This window comes from Sceloporus occidentalis, unplaced genomic scaffold, assembly GCF_023333645.1.
Source record: "Sceloporus occidentalis isolate IW3139 unplaced genomic scaffold, rSceOcc1.0.p SCAF_8, whole genome shotgun sequence".
NCBI classification, from domain to species: Eukaryota; Metazoa; Chordata; class Lepidosauria; order Squamata; family Phrynosomatidae; genus Sceloporus; species Sceloporus occidentalis.
Window position 1 is genome coordinate 3638347 of NW_028316988.1, and position 20353 is coordinate 3658699.

A 20353-nucleotide genomic window follows, 5' to 3' on the forward strand; every position below is an offset into this window, starting at 1 on the left:
GGCCCCTCGGAGGAAGGTGTGGGGCTAAGAAAGACGTGCCTTGAAGCCAGGGATGCTTTTAGCCAGACTTTGAAAGCTGAGAGTATGAGCCTTCAGTCGACAGCAGGGGGTTGTAGACAGTGGTGTTGGTGGCTTTCAAGGAACATTTTTCCCCCAGGAAGAAAGTGCACTGCGGAGAGCCTGAGGGGTTCTGTGTTTGGATGATGCAAGCCTGAGCTGTTATACTAGTTAAAACCCAAGAGGCACATAATTGGATTGCATTTGCGCTTTCTCTCTCTCTCTCCATTAGCACACGTGTGTCTCTGTGTGTTTTCAAGAGCTTCATGGGCTTTGAAAGACGTCATTTTCCTTTCTTCTTTAGAAAGGGCTCAGGATATCCTTCTCTTCTGGCTGTTTGAAAATGTCTTTAAATGTTTGGGTGTTCACCATCTGTTCAAAAGGGAGAATGAATTAGTGCCAGGGAAATGCTTTAAACCAGTGATTCCCAGACTTTGATCCTACAAGTGTTTTGGACCTACACTCTCAGAAGCCCCAGCTAGCTTGGCCAACAGTCAGGAATTCTGGGAGCTGAAGTCCAAAACATCTGGAGGACCAAAGGTTGAGCACCACTGCTTTAAACCAAGAATGGGGAACTTTTGGACCGTCAGATGTTTTGGACTTCAATTCCAAGATGCCCCAACTACCATGGCTGAGGGCTAGGGGTTATGGGAGCTAGAACCAATGTGGTGGAGTGGTTTGAGCACTGGATTATGACTCTGGTGACCAGGATTCGAATCCCAGCTTGGCCATGGAAACCCACTGGGTGACCGTGGGCAAGTCACACTGTTTCAGAGGATGGCAATGGCAAACCTTCTCTGTAGAAACCTGCCAAGAAAACCCCATGATAGGTTTGCCTTAGGGTCGCGATAAGTCGGAAACAACTTGAAGGTGCACAACAACAACAACAGTAGCAGCAATCCCTTAAAAAATTAGAGGTTCTCCACTCCTTTTTAAATCTTATAAGTAAGGATTATGGAAAAGTAGACTTGACGTTAACTGAAGTTGCCTGCTGCTAAACAGACAGAGGAATGTAGCTGGTTACATTTGGTGATTCCCCTCATCATTATCTTGGGAAGAAAGTTGGCTATCATGTTTCTTTAGATATTGATTTATGGTATCAGGGGTGTTCATTTATAAGATAAAGGCATGGTCATTCCAGAGCATGCCATCATCGTTTTGTGGTCAGTCTGCATTCCCTTCTCTCCAGTCTGCCTTACTCAGGAAACAGACAAACCATTAGCTCCTAAGATAGGCAGATAGTCTTATAGCATTTAAGATATTTGAGGGCTGAAGCTATCACAGACATGAGATTATTTGCAGATTATTGCCAGTTGCTTGCTTGGAGGGAGACTTTGAGTAGTTGCTTCGATGGGAGGTGGTTGCATGATGGTTCCACCTGGTGAACCTAGGAGAATGCGGCCCATGACAAGCAGTTGATTTGTAACCTGACAGGTTTTCACAGGACGCTTCTGTATTGTGTTCTTAGGAGTCCCAGGTAGCATGACTGATGATAAAAGATTGTGGGAGTTGTACCCCTAAAACATCTGGAGGTTATCCAGCCATTTAGACGTAGCAGCACCAGTGGCATTGCTGACTCCAGAAGCAATATCAATGTGGCCCCACACTTCAACCATTATGTAAGAGCCATTCGAGGGTGCAATATACCCTTGGAAGGTGGTGGACTCTAGCTTTAAACAGAGGTTGAATGGGCATTTTCAAGGAGTGCTTTAGCTATCCATTCCTGCATGGCAGGGAAGTTGGACTAGTGGTCTGTGCGATCCCTTCCAGCTCAGTGAAAATGTAGCATTTGCTTATGAAAGACGATGGAGGCTAAGATTGCTGCCCATCATCTTCTCTGTGGATGATGCCATGTGGCAAGGATGTAGTAGAGGGGATTGCTTTCCCCATTTTATGGTAGATTGTTTCCATACTCAAAAAAAACCCTCTTTGTTTCATGGAGTTAATTAACAGATCCAGGATCAATCAAAGCGAGTTACAAAGTTATAATTAACTCCCCCCTGGATTGTACCTAAGAACCTTGCATATATAAATGCATAGCTTTTTGTCTGCATGGAGTTTTCAGTGTCTTCACTTTCTTTTTGCAACCCTCCCATACAATTTTAAACATAGTAGGGGAAACATATGTTACTAAACTGCCATGTTTTAAACCTTGAATTCATTTGAATGCTACATGTAAACCACTTTAAGTGCACTGTATTGAACGTTTCCTGATTGAATTCTTCTATTTAAATAGTTTCAGCTGTCTGAAGGGAAGAAGGCTTTTGAGTTTCTTTGTGTATGCCTTTGAGTCACCTATTGACTTGTGGTGATCCCATGAGGTTCATAGGGTTTTTCTTAGGCAAGGAATACTGGGAGGTGGTTTTGCCATTGCCTTCCTCTGAAGTATAGCCTACAGTAACTGCTGTTTGTCCCTTCCAGTTGAAGTTTCTGAACTTGGCACGAGGGTAGTCCCATGTAGAGCGCATTACAGAAGTCCAATCGAGAGGTAACCAGAGCATATACTACTGTTTCAAGGTCTCCCTGCTCCAGGAAGGGGCGCAGCTGGCGTATCGGCCGAAGCTGATAACAAGTGCTCCTGACCGTCGCATCCACCTGAGCTGTCAGGTGAAGTGATGAGTCAAGGAGTACCCACAAGCTGCGGACAGAGTCTTTCAGGAGAAGTGTGACCCATCCAGAACTGGCTGACAATTCCATACCTGGGCTTGGATATCCTATAAAGAGTACCTCCGTCTTACCTGGATTCAGCTTGAGTCTATTTCTTTAAATAGAAAGAGAGGAGGGCCGCATGCTAGATGGATGGACTGAATTAAGGAGGTCACATTATGAGAGCAGTGGAGGACAGAGAGTCTTGGAGATGTCTCATCCACAGGGTTGCCATGGGTTGAGATTTGCCCCCAATTTATACATGAGATCAGCTTATAGTTGAGAATATATGGTATGTTGCACAAGGGAGGTCAACCATTGCACAAGGGAGGGGGAAACGTCACAATTTGACATTTCTGACACCTGGGTTCCTTAGCTGGCTTTTAAAACATCCTTGACTTGCCTGGGACTTGCGTTATGTTCTGCCCTGCTCTGTTAAAACGCTGGGAAACGGGGCTTTGTAATGGAAATACGGCAGACTACACAAAGCCCAGTTATAATTTCCCCCTCACTTTGTCTCATAAATGAGTTTAAATAGATCGGATTCTTGTTCCTGTCGACAGTGAGAGAGTACCTTGACTGGCGGGTGACAATCAAATTGTGTGTGTGGGCTGCTTCTGAGTCTAATCCCTCTGCTTCTCCTTTTTCTTCCTCTCAAATAAGCAACAGGATTGCTAGCTTACCACCAAAGGAAAAGAGTCGGCATCAACTTTTACTCCACCTTTGTGCCAAAAACATCCGCCTCCATCAAACGCTGCTACCGCATGACTAACGGCACACATCTTGACGGAGAGGGGCGGCTTGATAAAGTGGCCAGCATTGCAAATAATAGTTTTTGTGTGTGTAGGAATTCGACACATGGGATTTTTGCAGGCTTTGGCTGGCTGAAGTTTCTATGGTTACATTCTAAACACTCAGCGGGAAATGACTTTGTTCGGCAACAAGGAGGTAGCACTGATATCAATGGACGGCTGCCACTCTCCTCTTCGGCTTTGGTGTGGAAAGAGGGATTGGAAGATGGGAAGTAAGACTCACAAAGGATCTATTAATGGACCCAGGTTGATTTCTTTATAATTTGTTGCTGATTTTTTTATGTCCAGAGCATGAAAACTTTGGTAGAGTGGGGAAAGAATCCATTTTCATCCATTATAAAACAATGGACTCCCCTGGAAGTTACTTCCTATAAAGCGGTGATTCCAAAGCATATTGAGATGGCCCTATGTCTTCTTCCCAGTACATTTTTACATTTTCTTCCCTCTCTTGCCAGGGTGAAAATGTCGCTCTCGCTGTAAGACTCTGATCTAGCTGTGTGCTTGCATTTAATGTCTGTTTGTAGGTGCTAGGAGACTACGTATTTCTTTTAATGCCTCTGAAACCCTGGTCAGAAATCAGGAACAGGTCTGCTAAGAGCTCCTGCTCTCCAAGCGCATCTCTCTGTTGGTATGGCTGTTGTGACTCACGCATTTAGAGCTAGCAATAGCAGGATACATCTGGTGACTGGATTTGTCATGCTGCCCAACGTGCGAGGAATGTGTTTCCTGGTGATGAAATGCCAACACGGCAGAAGTCCCAAGGTGAACATCTCACAGGAGGGAGACTGCAGCTTGACACTTGCTTTGCTTCAAATTCAGGAGAGCAGCCTGCTGTTGACTCACTCCCCCCGTTTTGCAATTGCAAGTGGGAGATACAAAGCTGCTACAGCTATAGATGTCTTAATATCTTTTTGCACATTAGGTCTGCCATGTGGATGCGATGTTTTATGACACACCTGCCACTCTTCTGGGTCCAGAGATTTCACCTTTTCATGCTTCAGACTTCTTCCTTTGCCACCTTAAACCAACTTGTCTAACCTTCTAGTAAACTATACTCTTAGAAGTTGGATCTATTACCATCCTGCCTTCACTGCCTTTGCCAGCCTGAGGTCAGAGAATCATAGAATCGTAGAGTTGGAAGAGACCGCAAGGTTTGAAGACCTCTAAGGAAGGAGACTCCACTACACTCTGAGGGAGTTTGTTCCACTGTCAAACAGCCCTCACTGTCAGGAAGTTCCTCCTAATGTTGAGGTGGAATCTCTTTTCCTGCAGCTTGCATCCATTGCTCCGGGTCCTAGTCTCTGGAGCAGCAGAAAACAAGCTTGCTCCCTCCTCAATATGACATCCCTTCAAATATCGTAGAATTGGAAGATACCCCTAAAGGACATCCAATCCAACCCATTGCAGCCATGCAGGAAGACACAACCAAGGCACTCTCTGTGACAAATGGCCACCCAGCCTCTGTTTAAAAACCTCTAAAGAAGGAGACTCCACTACACTCTGAGGCAGCGTCTTCCACTGTTGAACAGCTCCTTCTGTCAAGACGTTCTTCCTAATGTTTAAGTGGAATCCCCTTTTCCTGTTGTTTGGATCCATTGCTTCCTGCTCCAGTCTTTGGAGCAGCAAAAAAACAAGCATGCTTCATCCTCCGTATGACATATGTTTAAGGTTTTGATCTGGAGTCTCTGTCTGCTTAGACCACAAGTGCCTTTTCCTCTGTGGCAGTTTGCCAGCACAGAGATATATTGATCTGTATGATCTGCACTTGCCAAGTGACACAGGACAGCCAATAGTATTGTACCTGGTCCTATAAATCCTAAGTATTGGACTGGATTCTACAGTGTGAGGACTTGCTCCTGCTCCTGCTCCTCCTCCTCTGCCTTTCGCCCAAAATTGGGACTCAGGATGGCTTACAGTTTAAAACAAGTACAATATAACCAACAACATATAGAAGTCAACATTAAAATAGAATTAAATTTGTAGTGTGGGCAGAGATCAAGCTGCTCTCAAACTCTCTTGCTTGCCTAATCCATCTCCACCTTCTGATCCTTTTTCTGACAAGGTCCCCTCTCCTTTATTTCTGCACCATTAGGATAACATGGACTGCTATGTGTTCTTTGCACCATGTTTTCAAATAGTGCTTTCAATAGCGTAGCTTTCTGCACAGTTATATTTGACATTGTTTGTATAGTGTTCCTCTTACTGACCTAGTGGTAGAATTCAAAGATGCAGCCATGTTAGTCTGTGGAATCAGTATGTGGAGAGATTAACTGAAAGAGAGAACTTGGCAGAGTGAGCTTTTGTAGACTTCAGTCTACATCCTGAGATGCAAGCTGCCAATTTCTTGCTTTCAGTTAGTCTCAAAGGTGCAACAAGATCCTTCCACATACTTACCTAGTAGTAAATGATGTTAGAAGCTAGGACCATCAATGGTGTGAAGGGTGTTTCTCTGCCCTTCTGCACCCCCTGAACTCTTCATCGCTTGTCCAGTCAACCTTCCATATCCATGGATTTTTTATCCATCGATCCAAGCATCATCCTTTTATTTAAGGGACACCATTTTGCTATGGCATTGTATTTAACAGGACCTGAGCATTCGCGGATTTTGTTATCCATTGGGGAGTGTTGGAACCAAACCCCAGTGGATACCAAGGGCCCACTGTATAGATAGTGCCTAACCCCTTTCCCAAAGGAAGCTCAAACTCAACCAAATTCCATATTTGTTCATATGCTCAGCTTATCTAAAACCATTCTTCAGTGTCAATTTGTTTTTAAGAGTTTCCCCTTGTTGAATTACGTTGTGGTATCTGCACTTAAGCATTTAGAGAATTTTATCCCTTGAGGTGGTTCAATTTCTCTCTCTCTCTTTCTGCCTCTCTTTCCCTTCCTCCCCCAATGATCGAAGAAATTAATTCCTCAGCATACGGCCCCGATTGGAGCTTGTGGTATATAATCTTTGAGGATGAAAGGCATATTTCCATAAACGTAAGAGACTTTATTGTGAAGATAATGCAGCCTTAGAATTGCCTGCTGTAAAGAGATGTAGAAGGAGCCGTATTGCTTGACTCCCCCTCCTTCCCTCCCACTTTTACAACAATTAGGTATTAAAAGGAACGAAAGGGGAGAGCTTGCAATATCTTCTGCGTGTGGATTATTCACAGATATGACTCTTGGCAGAACAGCATGTACGTTTCTAGAGAGGAACAGAGAAAGAGAAAGAGGAGAGGTGTTGTTTGCAACAGAGGAGTGCCCAAGAAGTGCTTTAGGAGCCAGCTATAGTTTCTGAGTCCTGGGCAGCTGGATAAATTGGACGGAGAGAAAGCTGTCCAAAAACACAAGAAGACCGATTACATCGCTGGAAGATAGGCCTCTCTTCATATTCCCTCTTAATTCTCTAACTAGGATGGTCCTGGTGAGGATGGGTGCTACATGATACCCTGGGAATATCTACTTAAGGTGGGAAACATATAGAAATAGCTTTTTGGGGTTCTTGGAAACAAACAAAAAGTAGAAGTACAATTTCTTACTTCTCCTTTACTAAGGCCCTATACAGACAGGCCAAAATAAAGCTGCTTCAGGTCACTTTGGAGGTATGGTGTTTCAATGATACATGTGTCCTAAGAGTCTGGAAGCTGCACCAAAGCTGCACTCCAGTCCTTAGGACTAGAGCATGGCTTTGGTGTGGCTTCTTCAATGATATATGTGTCCTAAGAGTCTGGAAGCTGCACCAAAGCTGCACTCCAGTCCTTAGGACTGGAGCACGGTTTTGGTGTGGTTTCTGGACTCTTAGGACGCATGTATCATTTAAACAGCATGCCTCCAAAGTGACTCGAAGCAGCTTTATTTTGGCCTGTCTGTATCAGGCCAAAGAAAGTCTTTCTTCAGGAGCATTTTATGTTGGTTAAATGTGGCTTGCGGGCTGCATGTGGCCCCTTGGGCCACAGAATGTGGCCTCTGGAGACCCTCCAAGACTCCTGCCTCCTTTGCAGTGGTCCACTCCTGTGTATATATAATCCTCTCCTGTTTGTGTGAAAACACAAAACATAAATTAAAGCAAACGGTTTAGAATTAGTGCATGATTTTCGTTGTCCAGTTTTTCTTTGCGACCTGCTTTGAGCGTTTTCATAGGAAGATGGTATAGAAATAATACAAAGAAATTTGCTTCGCAAGCCTGCTTTTAGTATTTCCTCCCTGAATTCTGGGCCCTTCCTCCAATGGCTTGGAGGGATGACTTAATAATAATAATAATAATAATAATAATAATAATAATATGGTTTATTTATAATCCGCCTTTCCAAAATTTGATCAAAGTGGCATACAATTGGAATATAAAACATCTCATAAAGCAACCAGGAAGAATGAGGGTGAAACCTTACATGACTATGCACCCATCTTCCATCATACCTTACTGCTATTCTGGAAAGTTCTCTTCCTTGCAAGGGAACCCTAAAGTGTCTCCACTAGTTCTAGATCTAGCTATGATTGGGGATTATGATCATCTTCACAACTAGAAGCAAAAATGGGGTTAATACTGCTGGATTTTCAGTAGCAATTTAGCCTGAAAAGTTTTGTTTTCTGCCTTGTTTGGCACAACTGTCAAGGTGTGAGCCGGTCATTGTGCCACCAAAGCATGGATGGGATTGTGTTCTGACCTCAGTTGTTTTCGCGACCAGTACCTTGGGAATTACTGTTACTATATTTTGTGCAAAGTTGCGCCTTCATGTGATATAATACAAGGTTTGCATTTCTTTTTCAGGAAATCTCATTTTACGGTTCTATTTGAGGTGGTTCTCTGTTGCATGTGTCGATCTAATATGCACTTTTGGTGATGTTATGCCAGGATAGAGACACTAATGACTATGAATTTAAAATGAAATTTCCCTTTCTTCTTTTTTAAAGATTGCGTTTACATTGAGAGTCGCCGACCAAACACTCCATACTTCATCTGTAGCATTCAAGACTTCAAATTGGTAAGCAGTGACACCCATTTTTCTTATTCTCTGTCTCTCTCTTTCTCTTTTTGGAGTGTAACTTTTCTCTCCCAATGTATGTCTCCATCCCCATCCCACCACTAAAGAGTATGAGTAATGGAAATTGTGCCCACATTGTGCTCATAAGCTAGAACATTCTGGGACATGTTTCTTTCTTAAGAACAACAGCTTTCCTAAACTTGGACTCATCCTCTGTCGATTTTACTTACACAAAAGGAGGCAAATGTGTTGTGTTCAATTCCATTTAACTACTTGGAGCGTGATCGGTGAGCAAAGCAGGTAGGTGAGAAGAGGATTCCTTGGTTTGCTAAGCTCACAGTCACTGCTAGTAAAGAAGCTTAGAATATAATAAACTGAGGATGGAGAAAAAGAAGAGTTACATAAAAGAAAAAGAATAACATATGAAGTAAAGTAATAAAATAAAAGTTAATCAAAGGAAATAAACCAGTATTTTTTTCTTGTGAAGGCTCCCTCTGTTTCAGTTGGTGCAAATTCGATATAAAGGACAGTCTTCACTTACAAGGGAGAAGCTCAGAATTCATTCCTGAAATAAGCTTTGGACAAGTCTCCCCATTTTAAGGTGCATTTTAGAAGAACTGTCATTGGGATCAGGCAGGGGCGGTTGGGTCTTGGCAGCGCATGGCCAGCCAAAAGGTGTGCAAGTGTGAAGTGTTCCTTCCTAGCATTAGTGTTCCCAGAAAATGATGACAATCCAGGAGGTGGGAAAGCGAAGCTGTGAAACAGGAAGGGCTGCCTCTTGTGTTGTTGCCTTAGATGAGATTTAAGAACGGGGAATGCAAAAAAAGCTGTTGATCTGAATGCCTTCTTTACCTGGCTGGGATGGAGGGAAAGAATCGTTTGGCAAGCATAAGGAGAAAACAGCATGGTTTGCTTCTTGTTACGGCCTGTTTTGGGGAAGAAGGTTTTCAAAGAGCATCTTTGTCAGAAGCAAAACACCCCTGACGTTGCTCATCTCTGTGGTCTTGATTCCTGCGACCAGTTTCCTGCTTCATTGACGCCTTTGATGCTCCAGCAGTCTGCCCTTTGCATTGGGAAGGGAATATGGGATGCCCCAGGTTTCACTAGCGTCTCTTCATCGCTAGCCTGCTTGGAGGCAGATGGACCTTTAGCAGCATCCAGCATAGAAATGGAGCAGGCCGATAGTAAGTCTTGTTTCTACTTCAGGTCTGCTGCCTTTGCTGTGCCTCTCTTACAGGTAAAATGCATGTCGAGAGATCTTGTAGCACCTTTGAGACTCACTGAAAGAAAGAAGTTGGCAGCATGAGCTTTCATAGACTTCAGTCTACAAAAACCCATGCTGCCAACTTCTTTCTTTCAACGAGTCTCAAAGATGCTACAAGATTTCTGTACATACCGATTCTACAAACTAACACGGCTATATCTTTGAAGTAAAATGCATGCCGGTGAAACTTTTTGCCAGCTTGTTATTTTGGCTTTAGTTGTTGTCCCCGGCCCCGGCTTCTGAGATGGGATTTTGGTCTTGCCGGTTGTTCTTGTGCTGATCATGAGATTTTGTGCTGTCTCTTTTAGGGCCGACTGTACTATTTGTATCTGCATTCTGTTTTGTTATGATTTATATGTCAAACTCGGAGCGTGATTGAAGGGCTGTGTAAAATATTTATAAATACACTGTCAGGGTCTGTGACAGGCAGTGTCTCTCCAGAGTCTTTGGAAGAGATGATTTCCCCCCATCCCTTTCTTCACAGATCTAGAAATTCAAGGATCGGACCTGGGACCTGCTGCATGCAAGGCAAGGACACTTCCCTTGATCTGTGAGCCTCCATCTTTAATCTTTGTTTAGGTACTATTGTCTTAGGTCTGGTCTAATATGAACATTATGATCAACATCAGCCATCTGGTAGGCCCAGAAGCAGGGTGTGGATGGCTAAAAGTCCTTGGAGAGTTGCCCAAGCTGGAGCTTTGTCCACTCTTTCCTTGTAAACTTATTCACCTTAAACTATTCCTTCTGCCTGGAGCTCCCTCCCCTTCTGTTACCCTAAAATCTGGTCTTTGAGGACAGCATAGTAGGGACCTTAGACAACAATAACCCTTTCTCCGCTTCTGATCCATTCTGTTGTTCCGGTGAATAGCCATTGCTAGCCCTGTTTTACATGATTTTAATTAGTTTGTGGAGAAATAGCAATAGCAAGGACATTTCTGTACCTCTTATCAGTGAACTAGCACTCTCTAAGCTGTTCACAATGTGTAAGCCAATTGCCCCGAACAAGCTGGGTATTCATTTTTCCGACCAACGAAAGGATGGGAGTTGAGTCAACCTTGGACCCCTCCGGGATCAAACTTACACAATGTTGTGGCTGCAGGACTGGCATTCAACCACTGCGCCACCAGAAAGATAGGTTTCAGATGTAGAAGTTGTGGCGCACCATATGGGCGCAGAGTTGCAATTCATGGACAGTGGCATATTTTTTCCATTGCAAAGGCAGGAAACTGTCGGTTCTTTAAATCTTTCCAAGTTGGCTCCCAAGGAGCCATGGCTGCCAGTCAGCATCTGGGCATGGATAAACCATCCATGGCTGCCTTGCAAATTAATCAGTCCACTGTGTTGTAATTTATTATTGCTGCTTAAGGACAGGAACAACAAAATGCAGCCATCTTACTAGCATATCTGATTTTCAAAGCTTGCGACATGTAATTGTGCATTTTGGTTGACCCAATAAAGTTATTGTTTGGATGCTATAGGATTTGCTATATGGCCAACATGGCTACCCCTAGATAATTTTTCCTATGTTTGGTTTGTGACATCTTGCCTGATGAAGGAGCCAGTGGACCTTTGGAAGCTTGCAACAAGTATATTGTGCATTTCAGTGGGCCAATAAAGGTATCAACATTGGGTGGATTTTTGAATTTGCTAAAAGGCCAACACAGCTACCCCTGCGTATGTACTGTACATACCACTTTACAAGTAAAAGAGCAACAAAACAGTTCCCTGCCTTTAGGTTTACAATCTAATGAAGACATGATCTTTGGAATAGCGGTATATAAATAAAACAAATTATTATTATTATTAATTATTATGACACAAAAGAGAAAAGAGGAGGGCAACGTGGGAGAGGGTTAAGTCCAGCAGATACTCCTTCTTCTCTCCTTCTGAGGCCAGGGCTGTGGCATTTGGGGTGGAGGGAGGGCCTTTCATCTGCTTCTGGGCCTTGGCACGATGGAGCTGTGCCAGCATCTTCTCTGATAAATGGTAATGGCTCTGGCAGCATCACAGTATAGGACATGGCTCTCTGCAGGTGAGAGGCGAGGTGTATTCACTGACCATTAATTTTATAATACACCCTGCACTGTAAACATTGGAGATAGATGGATGGATGGATAGATAGATAGATAGATAGATAGATAGATAGATAGATAGATGATAGATATCCCTGAAAGAACACTTCCCTAAGCATTTCAGGTCCTCCAGTGCAATTCTCCACAAAGCCTATTAGATGGCCGCATCATGTAAGAGCTTCCGTTCTGGTTGTTTCGGAGCTCAGAAAGAAATCGCTTTTAACAATCACAATGAATGCGCACATTTGTCTGTCATGCCACTCATGCAGGTAACCCACCATCCGTTTTTAACCCCAGATCCCTCTTCCCTTTTCCTCACTGTCTCCCTCCATTCCTCTCCTTGCGTTTCTTCCTTTCCTTCCAGTGAATTTTGTAAAGCTCTGAAGTGTGGGAAAAAAATGTGCTTCCTTTTCCTGGCTACTTTGACAGCCTGTTTCAATATTTATGCGTCTGCTATTTTTACCCCCTGGAGGTTTCAATTATGTACCGTTTCTCTCCTTCCAGGTAATTTTTCACATCCTTCTGATTTTTGGAGGCAGTCCAACGTCCTGGGTCCCTTTTTTGGGTTGTCTTTTGATTCCTTCCCTGCACCCAGCCCTAAATCTATGCTCTCTGGCAGATTCAGTAAAGCTGTGGCATGAACAATCTCTGGCATTTAAAAAAAATGTGATAGTTCTTAAGCTGCTGGGCTTGAATAACGCTTAAGCTCTATTTATGCAGTTTTGCACATTAGCAGGTGCCTTGGTGCTCAAGAGGAATCACTCCTGCAAAAAATGTTGAATTACTGTGCAATAGTTGCCATTCTGGGCAGAAGTTCCTGCTGAGCAACAGTAATTGCTTCGGGTATTAGCAGCAATAAAAAGCTTGAGGCTTCTGTTGTCAGTGTTGGTCTGGTACTGCGCATTAAAGCTGTCTGCAAAACAGCGTGGGAGGTGGAGTACAATATGTTTTACATACCTTTAATGTATATCTGTAAAACACACATGCACACGGGCGGCCCCCCGAACCCTCTTTATGTTTCTTGACTGTTTCCTGCTTATGGATTTTGCATTTAGCTCAGGATGGCAGTGATGTGTAACATTAACCGTCATGCTGCGTCCACCTCTTTTAATGAAATGGCTCTACCTACTGCCTGCCCGACTCTTCTTTTTGCTTTCTGGCTCTACTCTTTGCACTCCCCAGCAAAGAGATTTGAATTCTCAGATGCCTTTCTTACCACAGCTCATGATTGTCAACTGATCTTAAAAGTCCTTACTGTACTAAACTTCTTTAACCAAGCACTAAGCCACTTTGCTGTCTCTTTTGGCCTCAGTGTAGATGTAATGCTGGTGTTCTCCTTAACCATGGTTAGGCGAACCAGAGTTTGCTATTGGGTTGCACCCTGTTTTCTTTTCCTTTCATCCATGTGAATTCGCCCTTCTGTTCCCTAGCGTTCAATATGATATTGCAGTGGTTCCCAACCTTCCTAATGCCGCGACCCCTTAATACAGTTCCTCATGTTGTGGTGACCCAAACCCATAAAATTATTTTCATTGCTACTTCATAACTGTAATTAAATAGGTGTTTTCCAATGGTCTTAGGCGACCCCCATGAAAGGGTCATTCGACCCCCAAAGGGGTCTCAACCCACAGGTTGGGAACCACTGTGATAGTGTATTATTTATGTCCTAGTCCTACCTGTGACTGTCTTTTTAAACTAGGACCAGAGTTTGCTATTGGGTTGCATGCTTCTTTTCTTTTCCTTTCATCCATGTAAATCTGACCTGCTGTACCCTAGTATTCAATATGGTATTGTATTACTTATGTGCTAGCCCTACCTGTGACTATCTTTTTAAACTAGGACCAGAAGCTGGTTTGCAAATCCAGGTTAATTCCAATGATGGTTAGGTAATGTTACTGTTTGAAACATTTAGTTAGGAAAACCCGTCTTTATTAGGGCTTGTGAATATGATATCCAGACTCTGAATGGCACATAAGCAGTGAAACGTACAAAACTAGTTAAACTCCTCCACCTTGTAGTATACTGTCAAAGTGCCTCCTAGCATTTCTCTTGGGGAGCATAGTTGCTCCAGGTTAATGTCTATCAAAGCAATGGGCAGATTGGTGGGGAAATGGGTCATTCCAACAGGATGAGACAGCTATAATTGGTATTGCCATCCCTCTTCATGTTTAAGATCATTCCACTTTTGCTACTGCTTTGGGAGCAGCAGTAGTCGAATGTGTTCTGGATAAGAAATGATGCCAGATTCCACCAAGGAAAAAATGTTTTTACTTTGCCCTTGGCAATCGTTTTTTAAAAACCAGCAGTTTTGAAATGTCACCAGCCAGTTAAATATACTGTCAGCATCGCATTATCAAAGTCTTCATGCAAGAGAAATGTTATCTACGTATAAGAGAGCCCTTTTTTGACATCAGTGGTAAAGCCTTACATGTTTGCTGAAACATTTGCAGTGTGGGAGGTGAAGGACTGATTATCGCTGTATCTTAGAAGTAAAGCAATGGCCTTAATGCCATCTTAACCATTTCCAGTTTGACGTTATTTGGTAAATGTTGCTTTGATTGGGAGCAGACTACATAAAACCCTGCATCCCTTCCAATTCTGCCAATGACTAGAGAAATTCAGCAGAGGACTAATAGGTTATTGGAAGGAGTTTCTTGCCTCCAGTACTACAGATTTACTAACAGAACTGAGGATGGCAGATGACTGTTCTCAAAGAACAACCTTCAGCAACAGGCATAATTTTGTGCTCTCGCAAAGACAGTTCAGATTGGACTGCTCTCGGTTGCACCTTTGTTGTCTTGCTCTTTGAAACCGACAAGTGCCAGATTTGGAGCCCAGCCGCTCATTGTGCCAGGAGAATTTTTCAGGCCCTAAATGGAGTTTGAGTTCAGAAACGAAAGCACAGGGAAAAACCTTTGAAGGTGATTTGCCCTGGCACCTCTATTTTATGACAGGTTAGGATCTTGGCTGGCAAAGAAGCAATATGGATGGTCCAGTTACTGGTAAATGCCACCCTTTCAGGGAGAGTTGCCCTCCCACCCCATCGCCTCCCTTCTCTTCTCCTTCAGACTGTATTTTTCTGCTGTTGTCCTTCAGTCTCTTCTCCCAGTTGCATATCTTTAGAGGGGCTTTACTGGCTTATCCACCAGGTCTTTTTTGCTCATTAACTAGCAGCTTCATTGCAAATTTTGCTCATTACTCCAGCCCTCCTTGCAAAGTTTTGCCTCTTGTGTTAATTGCAGGTCGACCGACTGGCTGGGAATTCATCACGGTTTTCCTTCACGGGGGTTTTGCAGTCTTAAATGTAAAGATCCCATCAGGTGTCTTGAACATGTCTGAGATTGGGAATGGCGCTGTGTATGTGTGTGTGGTTTTCCTTCCTAGGAAGTTCATACATTTCCTGGCACCCAACACAGCACTGTGTAGAGGTAACCTTATTGATTGTTTCTTAAGGACACCGCAGGCTGCCAAAACCATTTTCGCCTGATCTGAACCATATCCTCTTGGCAAAGCTGCTGCTGCTCACCAAGATCTAATAAATTCCCCTGACTTGCAAATTCTAATTCAGTGTAATGATAGAGCTGCTAGAAGAGACTAAAATTGATTACTGGCTCCCAGACAGCAAGATCAACGTCTTACTATAACATGCCAGATGTCTTTCACTAATACTCCATTTTATTTTGTTGTTGTTGGTGATGATGATGATGATTTTGCCTGTGCACTTTCGCTTCAGTTGCAAGAGAATTTGCAAGCTTCCTCACCAGTGTATGTTTAGCATCTGGACATCTGTAAACATTATTTTGACCCATATCTTTCAGAACACATCTTTAAATTGTTGTTTTGCCAAGTCTGTGTCAGTGTTATTCAATCCCTCAGGTTAATGTGACAGAAGTGGTTGCTCCCCAGAATGCGGAGCAATCGTTCTAGAGAGAGTTCCCCAGAAAGGCCACTTAGTGGAAGAAAAGATCAGCTCTCGCTACAAAAGGACTAGTTATTTCGAGACAGATCCCTCCGGAATAAGTTTTCAGGCATTTCCTACATCTGTGACTCATGGTTCACATCAGCCTCCAGGTTTCACTGACTGTCTTCGCTTCTGTTTAAAAGCAGACATCTAAACAATAATGGGAAGGAAAATGGTGGTGATGGGTAATGTTTATCTGAGCAAGGATGGGCAACTCTGGCCCTCCAGACACCTTCCTCTCTCCGTAGGCGGTGTGTGTATATATGCTCACACATGATGTGTTCAAGGAACCTACTGACTTAATGGTGACCCATTAATTTTGTAGGGTTTTCTTAGGCAAGGAAGACTCAGAGTCTTACAAACTCGGCTTGTAGCCTTATAGAGACAGTCTAGATGTCAAAGAAAGCTGCTTTAAATACCATTGTAAGCGCACACTCCAAAACAAGATGCATGCCACTGGCACCACTGGAAGAGGTCAGCCACAGATTCAGGCGCAACGTCAGGAATATATTCTTGCAGGACACAGCCTCAAAAAACCCACAGAAAACTATGCATGCCAGCCAGGAAAGCCTTCGACTTCACACTCTAGTTTTCTTCTCTGGTATGATTTTGAACATTTCTGTCTGATGCAGAATGAGCCAATGAGCATTGAAAGCTAGCATAATGCATATGTTCGACTTTGTTTCATTTTTCATGAAGGAACCTAAGTGATCAGGCACCCAAATCCAATCTTGATTTGACAGGGATCATCTTGTACAGTAAGTATATAAAGTTTCAGATTATTTGGCAGTGGAACAGGGTTCCTCCCAAAGCTTTCTAGATCACATCTGCCCTGTTTGTTTTCCTTTGTAATGGAATGCAGTGGCTCTCTTGCTGCTACTACTTTTATTCCAGTGTGTGACTCGGGTATTGTTGCACCTGTGTTTTCCTCCATGAAAGGAACAAGATGCCCTTGTCCTGGACTTGGATCGCTTTGCAGATACCCGTCTGCAGACACAGCGCTCAAGGCAGCAACCTTGTTTTAAGAGGCATGTCATGGAATTGTAAGAATGCAAAACAATGGCACACAGGCTCTACAGCTCACGGGGTTTGCATTTCAATGTTAATTTTCTTGGCACGAGTTCTGGTTGTTGAAGATTTGTGGAGCACACGGAAAATAAATCTGAACAAAGCACAGAAGTGGCTCTGTGATCAGTTGCTGTTTCCTTCTCTCTCCCCACCCGCCTCAATTTTCTTTCCCCTCTTGCAATTACTGAATCATTTAGATCCGCAAGCGAGAATTCATTTGGGCAGATCCTTCTTCCATTGCAGCCTAACCATACGCTTAGCATTTTAGAGCCACAGCTTTGCATCATAGTGTAAGAGCCCTTATGCTCAGATCAAACCAAAGATCCAGTTTGCCCAGCATGCTGTTTCTAGTGGGGTCAGTCAGGCTCCTCCTGGGAAGGTTAAAGACTGCAATCCTGCTGCAGTCCATATTCAAGGTTTTTGTGGAGTTAAGGGTTTGTAGTTTTTTTAAAAACTCTATGAATTATTAACTCAATTTTTAATTGATATGCAACAGAATGGCTACATCTCTCCATTTCCTTATCTTCACTAACTGGTGAGGATTCAGTCTCTTGATAGTGATAGCTGTGTTGTTGAATGAGTGTTTCATTTGCTTTGCAATGCAGTGTGAAGAGGAATCTTTGCTCCTGTATGTTGCTCCATCTGTGGTAATGGCAGCATTTTTCTGTCTCCTCCAGATTCAAGTTCCATTTTTGAACAAGTCTGTCCACGGTGTGATGTTCAGAGATGAACGCTTCGTGGAAATCCGCCGTATCAAAATAATTTGTTTGAAATGATGAGTCAGGCAAGGATGTTGAATGGATTGCCTCTTGGCCAGTGGGAGATGGGTCTCCTTACTAGTGGTAGAACTGAAAGACCAGTGGGATAATGCAGTGATGAAGAGGGCTTCTATTTTCCATTACACTGCCTGTAGTAGAGGCATAAATAACCAGGAGTAGTGACAGAAGGAGGGACTAGATCTAAAGAAAAGAGGTTACAAGTGGGAACTGCTGCAAAGGTAATAGCCAGTCTCTTCTATTTGCCATTCATGCATTTCCATCCAAAGGCAGGACCCAAGGCACTTCAAGAGTCAACTCGAATGTCATTCACTCCAGGCTGTGAAAGATTATTTATGGTTCATTGTCTGAACATCTGAATTGATGAGCTCTAGTTGTTACCCCTGTTTTCCCTCGAGGGCTGGCTTGTACCTGGAGACAGGAGTGCTGAGCAGGTGTAACATGAAAGCAAGTCATACCCATAGTATAGTTTGAGTTGAAAACGGTAGCTAGTGCCAGTTTTGTTATACTGCGATGTCTGAATTAACCCTCCAAGTACAGCGAGGCTGAGGAGACTACCTGGAGGTTGTGGGGAGCGGTGTGAGAGAAGTAGAGCTAAGGAAATACAGAGAGGGAAATGGACACGTCTTATGTATAGCTATAGGCAGGCTGGCACAGAAAACTTCCTTTTTTATGCTGGCTATTTGCAATAAGAAATGCACTACACTTGTCCCTCCATATTTGCTAGGGTTAGGGGCACAAGACCCCCATGAATGTGGAAAACCCACAAATAACAAAAACACCATGTTTTTACCTGCGAGGACACCTCTCTAGGAATCTCTAGGTCCTCCAGGGTAACTCTCTGGTCAACGGCCAACAGACACTGACCATAGAACTGCTCTGGAGGAGCTACAAAGGCCTAGTAGAGTCTTCTCTCTAGGAATCTCTAGATCTTTCAGTGCAACTTTTAGTTAAAGTTGACCATAGAGTTGCACTGGAGGACTTAGATATTCCTAGAAAGAACATATCAAATCTGCAAATGTCAAAGCTACAAATACGGAGGGATGAGTGTAATTGAATTAACGGAACCTCCTCTTTTCTCTTTAAGGACTCTGGATGCCAGGGCCAGTTGCACTTACGTTTGCGCCGTTTTTCAAATCTATAAAAACTATTCCGTAAGGACACACAAATAGACCTATTGGAGCAGACCTCTACTCCATCGTCACCTTGTTTTCCACAGTGAGAAACAGATGCCTCTAGGAAGGCCGGGCACATGTGCATCAAAACATAAGGTTCCCTATAGCTGTCATGACTAGTAGCTGTTGATAGATTGAGCCACACTAATTTGTCTAATCTCTTTTTAAAGCCATCTAAGCTATGGCAGCAAGTACCATAAATTAATTATGTGCCGTGTGAAGCGGTGCTGCCTCCTCTCAGCCTCGGATCTTCTGCCTGTTTCATACCGGATGACCCCCGTTGCTTTCTGATGTTGTGAGAGAGCAGGAGCAAAACTTCCCACGCAAATTGGCTGTCAGTGGGATGCAGAGCCAGAGCTGAAGCCCGGTAAGGGGTTTCTAAAACCGAGGCAACTGTCCATGTGAATGGGCTATGATGAGTTATATCTGAGGCCTCCTTCTGTTAGAACAACTGGGCTGATGTGAGTGTCAGTTCTACATTGAGAACTTTGCCTTTTTGTACAAAAAGCACAGTGCAATGAAGCCTGCCAGTGTTAAGGCTTGGCCTCTTTTCTCTTTCCACCTCTCCGTCCCTCCCTCCCTCCTTCCATCCTTCCTTTGCTGTACTTACTTAAAGCTGAGCCTGCATGCTGAGTCTGACTGTGGAATATCTTTCACTTCTCCCTTGTTAGCTGTTTGCCTTTCCGAGCGGCTCTTGCTGTAAGGGAATATTATGAAGGATATTTGCTTTAAGAGCAGCTTCCTGCACTGCCATCTGCTCCTTTTAACTTAATCCCGCCGCGAACTGAAGGCATATTCAATTTGTGGGCAACAGGAAACGCGATTATAGTAACACAGAGTTGATATAAACACGGTGTTTCTAACTTCGTTTCAGGGCCTAGAGCAGAGGAAAGGGGCTTGCGCTAAGAGGGGAGCTGAGGCTCTGCAGCAGGCTCTGAGGTGTCTTACTGCGGGTGTCACCTGGTGGATCGGTCAGGAGCCGTACCTGGGGCAGGGAGAAACTCAATTTGTCAGCTGGTGAGCTTGGTATGGAAAAGGTGACCCTTTGCCAAGTGGGCCGATTGTGGGCTTCCCGCAGAGTGGCAGCTCCAAAAATCAAAATCACAAACACAACAAAAACATATATTCAGTTGCCGATGCCTTCTCCAAACCAATTCTTGTTTCCCACCCTTCTCTTTCTTTACTTTGACGGTTTCAGAACTGTCTCATCCTCTGGTGTCCCCTCATAGCACTGTGGGCTGAGTCACCATCCGAAAGGGACTCGCGTTGTTTGTGACCAATGTGCTTTGGGCGATCTAGATCTGATATCTTATTTATTCTAAAGGATGTTTGCCGAAAAGCAATGCTGATCTAATGGCATGTCAGGCTCCAGTTGGCAGGCTTGTTCATAGTAGCTTTCCCTGTCTGATGATATTGATATTTGTGCTGTATTTGTGATTCAGACACCCTCAAAGTAGTTTGTATGTTTAGCATGAACCAGTGTGGTGTGGTGGTTTGAGCATTGGACTTTGATTCTGGAGACCTCTGCTTTTGTGGTCAGGGTTGCATCTAG

General features: G+C 43.6%; 1 protein-coding gene across 16 annotated transcripts in view; it reads left to right on the forward strand.

Annotated features, from left to right (window-relative positions):
* Nucleotides 1-20353, forward strand: part of LOC149307683 (arginine-glutamic acid dipeptide repeats protein-like) — a 336358-nt gene that overhangs the window by 145191 nt on the left and 170814 nt on the right. For all 16 annotated transcript variants that reach the window (XM_089534241.1, XM_089534239.1, XM_089534251.1 and 13 more), the window contains one exon: nt 8415-8485. In XM_089534241.1, the coding sequence (XP_089390367.1) occupies nt 8415-8485 (71 nt within the window). The remainder of the gene's footprint in view (nt 1-8414; nt 8486-20353) is intronic.